General features: G+C 42.9%; 1 protein-coding gene across 1 annotated transcript in view; it reads right to left on the minus strand.

Moving 5' to 3' along the window:
• Nucleotides 1-10,000, minus strand: part of ralgps2 (Ral GEF with PH domain and SH3 binding motif 2) — a 169,042-nt gene that overhangs the window by 484 nt on the left and 158,558 nt on the right. Inside the window, exons 18-19 of the mRNA XM_063200675.1 lie at nucleotides 6,523-6,614; nucleotides 1-84 (exon numbers count right to left, since the gene is read on the minus strand). The exon at nucleotides 1-84 is cut by the window's left edge and continues 484 nt beyond it. Of these exons, the coding sequence (XP_063056745.1) occupies nucleotides 55-84; nucleotides 6,523-6,614 (122 nt within the window). The 3' untranslated portion in view covers nucleotides 1-54. The remainder of the gene's footprint in view (nucleotides 85-6,522; nucleotides 6,615-10,000) is intronic.

Genomic DNA, 10,000 nt, shown 5'->3' on the forward strand with positions numbered 1-10,000 from the left:
CGCTCCCCCGTCTGGCTGGCTGTCCGTCTGTTCATCGGCAGACGTCGCATCGTGTCACTCAAAGGACATCAGATTAGCTGGGACCTGAAAGGAAACGGGTTGTCATGTCATGGGTTAATCTTGAATATTTTTTTTAGAAAGTAGATCCGATATACTAGACTGACACATAGACAGAAACACACACACACACACACACACACACACACACACACACACACACACACACACACACACGCACACACACACAAACGCACACACACGCGCACACACACGCACACACACACAACCTTAAACCCTTTTCATTTTGCCCACCAGGGTGCGCAGTCTGATCCTGTTCTCCAGGCAGACACTCACCAACATGCGTTCCTTAAAATGCACTTACAGGGTTGCCAGATGTGCTGACAATTTCCAGCCCAAAAAATGAACAAAAAACGCCCGGAGGATGACACCAAATCCCGCCAAATTTTAAAACAATTGTATTGATTTTGATTTCTAGAACTACAGACTGCAGACTGCCATCCTAAGCAGCCGAATTGGGAACTGGGAAACCGCCCAATCTGGCAACACAGCTTCCTCTGCCATGATGACACCAGGCAGTCTTGGTATCAAGTGATAATATGAGCACACAGCCTACTCTTCATGAAGACACTGCAACATCAAAGAGCACCAAGAATGTTCCCTTACTATACACATCCTAACGTTAAGGTCTACTATACTGTTTCTCAAACTTTTTCAGACAGAGGACCACGTTGTCCCCCCAAAAATGTTCAGGGAACACCTGTCAACTGAATTGACAGCTGAGGGGAGCTAATTTGACACGGCTAATTTTGATGCAGATCACTTACTTTTTATTTACATTTACAATCCTGTCTTATTGTGGTGAAAATCAGACTTCAGCTATGTTTAGTTTTGTAATTATATTACAAATATAGCCTACTGGTAGCCCATCTTGGAAAAGTAGAAATCCCCTCACGGACCACCTGAGCTCTGTCGCGGACCACCAGTGGTCCCCGGACCACAGCTTGAGAATCACAGGTCTAGTAACCCTGTGGCCCAGCCTTGGCTGTAACGCCTGCGCATTGGACTGCTGCACCGGCGACCCGGGTTCGATTCCGGACGCGGTCATTTGCCGAACCTCCCCCGTCTCTCTCACCTATTTCGCTTCCTGTCTCTCCTCCACTATCCTATCAAAGAAACAAATTCTAGTAACCCTGTTATGAAGTATATTTAAAAAAAAAATCAAATCTCGTAATACTGTTGTGAATTCTACAGTGTAATTCGCCATGCAGGCACACCATATTAGAGAACACTAAGAACAGGCTTTTCCTTTAAAGCATGCTTCATTTGTCATGACAAAGCAGTGTGGTGAAACTGATGTGAAGAACACCAAAAGGCACTACACGCCACGGCATCACATAAAGGCACTACACAACATAGCGTCTACACTTCCATGGCAAGATCTGTATGACAAATGCATGACAAGCAGCAAATTACGGGCTGTAAGTGTGCCGTGAGTGTGTGTGCGTGTGTGTGTGTTCGCGCGCAAGATCTCAGACTAATGACAAATGTGTGATAAATGCATGACAAGCCTCAAATTATGGGCTATACGTGTGCCTCGTGTGTGTGCCTTGTGTGTGTGCCTTGTGTGTGTGTGTGTGTGTGTGTGTGTGTGCGCGCGCATGTTCGCATGTGTATGTGTGTAGCAGGCCGCCTACTGATGTCTCTGATCATGTCTCTCAGAGCAATATCTTCTCTCCTCGTCGTGCGCTCGCTCGTCATAAAGAGTGCATTTGTTAAGTGCATCGTCGCATCCATCAGACGCCTCCGTGCAGAACTTGACATTTGTGAGGTTCTTAGAGCCTACGCTTTTAAAATAACCATCACACACATACATGCAAACACACGCACGCATGCACGCACACACACTCCATCAAAGCCATTCAGAGGCAAATGCCTTCTAAACCCATTACCTGACTTAAATTGATGCGAGCGCTCACAGTACATTAAGACATAATTCAAACCGCCTTCAGTTTCGCAGTGTTATGTTAGAGAGCCTTATGGTAAAATCGTCTCCTCACCAACACTGCATAGGGACAACAGATCTAATTTTGGTTGAAGAATTCTCTAGCATTACCTTTATTTTGATTTAAATGAAATTATTTTTTAAAAACAAAATAATGCATGCATAATTGTATAGAATAACCAATGAAAGCCAGTGTGAACAAGAGGATTCAAGTGGTAGGTGCATGATTGGACATTTTGGAGTCAACCACACACTCAGAACCTCGATTTAATCTTATCGTCTTCTTTTTTTAAATATGTATTTTTTGGACTTCTGTGTCTTCATTAGGCAGGACGGTGTGAGAGAGTGTGAGAGTGTGACAGGAAAGTCGTGGGAGAGAAAGACAGGGGAGGATCAGGAATTGACCAAGCTAAGCTTCGGGCCGGAATCGAACCTGGGCGCCCGGATTCACAGCATAGCACCCCAGTCCCACTGGGTACCGGCGCCCCTTACTCAGAACATTTATAGAGACACAGTGCAGGAAATGGTCAAAAAGGGTACTGCAACTATGCTGCTCATTGAAACTGGGCTGCCAATTGCCAAATTTGATCTTTACATGAAAGTTTTCTAAGTAACAAATATTTTCTAGTATGGTCATTTTTGCAACTAAAAATGGTTATTTTTGGAAATTCAAAATGGCGGACCATGGAGAAGAACCCGCTTTACATGTATGAAAAGTGCAATTTTCCCAGTCATAATGAATACTTAAAATTGGATGCTGGTGGCAAGTATTCATGAAAAATGTAACATTAGTGAATGGGCAGCATGAATTCTGGAAATAAACAAATAAAAATCTCACACAGTGTCCCTTTAAAGCAGGGGTACTCAATTAAAAGTCCCCGAGGGCCAGTTTTTCAAAATTCCTCCCAATAAAGGGCCGGGCCGGGCTGACACGACACGACCCCCACCAAAAAAAAATATTTTTAAAAAATGATAAGGCCTTTGTAATCACAAAACACACGCACTCACACCCACAGCAGATATTTAGTTTCCAGTGACAGGATGGGAGAACATTTCTCTCATAAAGGGCCTGCATTTTTCTAGAGCACTGTGGGGTGAGGTGCCTGCCTTGCTGTCATTGCCACCCACCCTTCAGTATTTTTTTTTTTTTAATGACATAAGATTATCTTTTTTAAATGACATAAGATTAGCCTATATTTGCAGACTACATTCATAAACATTTATTTCTTAGTGAGAAAACCAATAAGCCTGAAGATAACACTTTTCAAACAAATGTTGCTTATTATGACTTTGTTTATGCAGCTCTCACATGCATAATGAGAATCAGATGCAATAATGGACCCAACAAAGAGGACACATAGATAGGAGGACACCAGGTTTTGCCAACAAGAAAATGGCACATTGATGCAATGTTGAATAAATGCAACAGCCAATAATAAATCATCAAGTTGCTCATAACTTTGTTTGAAATCTTATGAGGGGCTTAGCTTTCCAAACGAACTATTTGGGGACTGTTTAAAAGTGTGAAAAGTTTATCAAGCAATTCGTTTTTAAGTAGGCTACCCCTAGTTAGCTGCCAGCAGAGCTCAAACACAATTTGCCTTCATTTGTGTTAGCAACTAGCTACAGCTAGTGCTAAACCAATTCGAAGTCCTAACACACTGTATGCAATGAAATGTGGACCATTACTTTCAAAAACGAGGCAAAGAGAACTTTGTAAATAATTTATTTACAAGTTCTACCGTCCTTCCCTTCAGTAGTCTACCTCACAACAGCCTCTGCCACCCTCATAGTCACTTCTGTTTGGAGCCTGCAGGGAGAAACTGATTGAGGGGGCGGAGACACGGCACCCATCTTCCTAGCGTCTGTGTCGCGATTTCAAAATAAGAGCCGGCAGCGCGATCGGACCGAAAAAAAAAAAAAAAAATTTTTTTTTTTTGTTTTATTTAATTTTTCAAAATTATTCGAGGGCCACAAATAGATGCCCCGCGGGCCACAAGTGGCCCGAGGGCCGCTATTTGAGTATGGGGGCTTTAAAGGGTTCCATGAGTTCCGGATGAGCGGCAGAGCTTGGCAGTTACTTGGGAGTGCACACGAGAAAAAGCAGGACGCCAAGTCAGGACGCCACTCTTTAAAGATAAAACCACTTGAAGATAAAGGCAAGTTCATGTTTAAACTAAAACACTGAACAGCCAGATACAGATCCTTCATCAGGGCAAGAAGTGAACCAAGCAGTGTTGTACCCAAGATAGTCAAACAATCTAATCAATCATCTTTGTCCTGTACACGAGAAGATCTGCGAAGAGATTACTTCCCGTGTTCACCCGGGTCATTTCCTGTGTTAACCCAGCAGGTCACAAATGACTTTGCCGTCATCACTCAAAGCAGAAGAAATGACGTGGAGCCTTTGTTAAAGGTGCAACATGTACATTTTTTAGCAGTTTATTTCCAGAATACATGCTGCCCATTCACAAATATTACATTTTTCATGAAAAATTACTAAAACTGCCCTTTTCATACATGAAAGGTGGCTCTTCTCCATGTCTGCCATGTTGAATTTCCAGAAATATATTTTTTTCAAGCTGGAAAACTGTATTTTGGAAATATTAGTAGATATCAGTTTATTAAATATTCATGAACAGAATGAAAAAAAATTGGCAATAGGAAGCTCATTTTCGATGAGAAGCCTAGTTGCATTATCTATCCTACACAGCGCATCTTTAAAGGACCAGTTCAGTCATTTTCAATATGCTGTTGTATTGCTCACGCTACCCTTGACTTGTCACTACCCGGTGATGCCAAATTTTTCGGCTAAGCCCTTTACAAGATATGAGCTATTCTAATGGGGGCAGCATTTGTTTACATTTAAAAAAAAAAATTAACATAGGCCTACTCCAAATACAGTATTTTACCGCTGTTTGCTAGTTGTCTGCCGATGTTGTTCAACCTTTCGGATGTTCTTTGGGAATAAATAAAAATGTGTTTTTGAAATGTAAACGAATCGCTGCCCCCATTACAATGACCAAGATCTTGGAAAAGTCTGAAGAAGAAGAAGAAAAAAAAAAGTCCAGGGTAGTGTGAGCATTACAACTGCATGTTGAAATTGACTGAACTGGTCCTTTAAAGTGATTACAAGACAGCACAGGTGGCCCTGATCTGACTCTGCCTCTGACACTTTTCAAAACAAGCAGAATCAAATCACGGTGAAATAGTCAATGGCTAGGACCTGACACGCACGCACACACGCACGCACGCACACACCTGTCTAAAAATGGCACCAGTGGTTGTCTTGGCTGATTTCTTTCTTGTTTTGTGGAAAATTATGACAGATAAATATTAAGGTCCTCCATCATTTTGACAGATTTATGAAATGGTGTGTTTTCCCAATAAATCCACATCTTTTTTTTCTTGTTTTTGTTACTATGCTCACTAATATGCAAAAACTTCTGTGCAGGAATGGAACCAAAACAAAGAGTGCTCCGATTGATTAATGGCATTGGTTTCCACGGCGCCCCCATTACATTACCGCATGTGTGTTAACAAACCTCATTTGTTGCTATAGACCACACCAGTCCGTACATGGGCACTGTTAATCTCTTTTCCTAGACAGCATTGAATTTCTGAACTCCCTTTGTGTTCCCTTGTTAATAATGAAAAAAAAAGCCCACGGTAATACTGAATGTTATTAAAGGTGTAGCTGCTGCAATTAAAACACACTTATTCATAATGTAAGACATAGATTTTCTGTGTGGCTGTTCTGTAATAGCAATTTTCCTAAATACCGTCCTTAAGTGCCGTTGCCACGGTAACTAGACAGATATGACTTCTCAAGTTTGGACGTTACTGTAATATGCCCCCCTGTAATACGCCCCATCATGCATCCCACAGAGCTCTGTGCTTGGTAGCAGAAGGGACTACTGGCCTGGAGGCAAGACTCTGTGGTGCCCCAGGGCAACGACACCTCACAGGTGCCCCCTTCCTTTATGAACAACATTTGTAAAGTTTGTGTCATGTGGCGCCCCCTATCTGTCCGGAAATGGTTGGTGACCTTGGGCACTGTGCCACTGGCCCTTATGGATGTGGAGGCATTTAAAGAGATACCGTGTGTACTGTTCATATCTATCCATATACAGCATGTGGGTAACACTTTCACTATTGCAGTGGATCTACCACATTAGGTACAATGTTTGTACCTAATGTGGTAGATCCACTGTAATAGTGACCATTATAATAAACAGTGTAACAATATTTAATACCATGTAATACCAGTGTCATACCATGTGCCAACCTTAACCCTAACCATAACCCTAGATGTAAGTACAAAATTGGCACATGGTGTTACATTGGTATTACACACACACACACACACACACACACACACACACACACACACACACACACACACACACACACACACACACACACACACACACACACACACACACACACACACACACACACACACACAGAGACAGACACAGAGACAGACACACACACACCTGTTGCTTGTTTGCTTGGCAGGCTGTACTCAGGTGCTTGAACCACGTCAGAGCGTTCATCCTGTTGCCGGCCTGGTACTTGTATGAGTTGCCTAAGAGAAGAAACACACACACACACAAGCACACAAGCGCGCGCACACACACACACACACACACAAGCGCGCGCACACACACACACACACACACACACACACACACACACACACACACACACACACACACACACACACACACACACACACACACACACACACACACACACACACACACACACACACACACACACACACACACACACACAAACGCAAAACAGTGAACAGCTGTTCAAATATGCTCTTTGACTGTTGCAGGTCTGAAAAACCGCAATGGGTCACACACAGACACACACACACACACGGCACCATGGAACAGAACCAAGAGCAACACACACTCATATTACAACTGCTCCCCACCGCAACCCTCCACATAAACACACACACACAATGCTCTACACCGCAATAGACCACACACACCCCACCGCAACACTCCACACAAACACACACACACACACAAACACACACACACACACACACACACACACACACACACACACACACACACACACACACACACACACACACACACACACACACACACACACACACACACACACACACACACCTGTGGATGGAGAGGGTTATAGTGGGAATGGCGGCCTTTCTGACTGCAGGGTTTGAGGAGAGAAGAGACTGTGTGTGTGTGTGTGTGTGTGTGTGTGTGTGTGTGTGTGTGTGTGTGTGTGTGTGTGTGTGTGTGTGTGTGTGTGTGTGTGTGTGTGTGTGTGTGTGAGAGTGTGAGTGTGTGTGGGACTGCATGGTTCGGGGAGAGAGGAGACGAAGACATGAGGTTTTGGGACAGAGACAGACAGGACACACCCTGGAGATTAACAGTCCCTAACCCACCACAACACGCACGCACGCACACACACGCAAACACGCGCACACACACACTCACAGACATGCACACACACACACTCACAGACATGCACACACACACACACACACACACGCACACACATGCACACACGCGCACACATGCACACACGCGCACACACACTCACAGATATGCACACACACGCACGCACGCACAGTCGCACACATGCACGCACGCACACACACACACACTGGAGATTAACAATCCCCAACCCACGACCCCGACCCCCACACACACATACAGTGAGTCCAATATGTATTTGATCCCTTGCTGATTTTGTTGGTTTGCCTACTAACAAAGACATGATCAGTCAATAAATGTTATGATAATATGTATTCTAATATGGAGAGACAGAATATCAAAAAGAAAATCCAGAAATTAACTGAAGAGAATATATATTAATTTATTTCCATTTCATCGAGCAAAATAAGTATTTGATCCCCTGCCAACTGATTACAGTTCCGGGCCCACAGGCCAGATGGGCACTTCCGATCAACTTGTCATCTGAATTAAAGACACCTGTACATACTAACATGCATAAAAGACACATTGAATCAGCAGAATCAGTCCATAGTATGAGTGAATCAGTCACACACTCCAACCTCACCAGCATGGGAAAGACCAAAGAGTGGTCAAATGATATCAGGGACACGATTTTAGACCTGAACAAAGATTAAATGGGCTGCAAAGCCACAAGAAAGAGACTGAGTATTAATGACCCAGCTGTTGATGCATTTCTTCCAAAATGTGAGGAATACAAAATGACTATCCATCAGCATGCCTGGGATTCTATACAAGATTTGACCTTTTGTAGGGATTTGATAATCATGAGAACAGAAAGAAATCACCCTAGAGCTGTACGGGATGAACTAGGCAATGATATCAAAGCTACTGGGACCAAAATCACTGAGAAAACTACTGGTAGCACTTAATGCCACAGAGGTTTAAAATCCTGTAGTGCACACATGGTACCTCTACTTCAGAAGGAACCTGCGCAGTCCCACTTGAGGTTTGCCAACGGACATCAGACTGGTTTAGGATATGATAAGGAGGTGCTGTAGTCAGATGAAACCAAAATCAAGCTGTTTGGCATTATCACAATTCAATGTGTTTTGAGAAAGAGTACTGCTGTCTATGATCCCAAGAACACCCTCCTCACCATCATGCATGAAAGTGGTATCATTATGGTTTGAGGGTGTTTGTCTGGCCAAGGCACAGGACAACTTCACATCGTCAATGAATGGATGGAGGATGACATGTAATGTGCAATCCTGAGTGCAAACGTCCTTCCCTCCACCACTACACTGAAGGGTGGGCCATTTTTGGATCTCCCAACATGACAATAATACACAACATACAGTCAAAGCAACGAGGGAGTGGCTCAATAAGAAGCATATTAAAGTCGTGAAGTGGCCTAGACAGTCTCCAAATATTAACCCAATAGTAATTCTATGGAGAGAACTGAACCTCCCATTTGCCAAGCGACAGCCACAAACCATTAATGTTTTAGAGATAATGTGCAAAGAAGAATGGGCAAAAATAGTTTCTACTATATGCACAAACATTGTCATTAACTAAAAGAAGCATCTAACCTCAGTGCTAGAAAATTAGGGCTTTGCCACAAAGCACTTTATCTTTTTTAGCTAGAGGGGTCAAATACTTATTAGCCTAAATTAAATACAAATAAATTAAAATATATTCTTTAAAGTTATTTTCTGGAATTTCTTTTTGATATTTTGTCTCTCCATGTTTTAATACATATTATCATAAATTTATAGACTGATCATGTCTTTATTAGTGGGCAAACCGGCAAAATCAGCAAGGGATCAAATACATATTGGACTCACTGTATACAGAATTAACGGTCCCCAACTCATGACTAAGGGTGGGCGATATATACCGTCAGCGAAGTTATCGTAAATGTTGTTTTGACGATGAGTAATTTTGCAATATCGAGATATTTTTATGAAGACGCTAAAATCAACAAAAGTGCTGTGACAGGACTCATTCAGACAGTGACGACAGCCAAGCCTTTCAGCCAATAGTAATGTAGTTGTGAACTGGAGAATAAAGTCTGTGAACCAATGAGCAGACAGTGCTGAGGGGGGCGGGCTGCAGCGTTTTGCCAGACAGGGAGAGAGAAATTTCCGTGTCACTCGTGCACACAGCACTGCTGCTGCTGGGCACATGAGGAGAGTTGCTGTTATCCAAATGGTGGATTTACATGAGGAATTCAACCATTAAACCAGCCATTGCATGGTGCTGAGGGCGTTTTGAAACTATGTGCTTTACTTAGCAACCATCTGTGATTATGGAAAGCCAAATAGTTAGGAAGATAAATAGCTTTGTCTCTGGTCTGAGAAATCGCTAGTTAGCATGCTAGTTAGCGAACTAGGCTAAACAATGTTGTTCTCTACAACTATTAGTGGCTGTTACTCACTACTCAAACACCCACCTGCATACAGATGGCATAACTGCTTAGGTGTACAAGTACTGTTAAGTTAGA

Source organism: Engraulis encrasicolus, chromosome 6 (assembly GCF_034702125.1).
Source record: "Engraulis encrasicolus isolate BLACKSEA-1 chromosome 6, IST_EnEncr_1.0, whole genome shotgun sequence".
In the NCBI taxonomy this organism is placed as follows: Eukaryota; Metazoa; Chordata; class Actinopteri; order Clupeiformes; family Engraulidae; genus Engraulis; species Engraulis encrasicolus.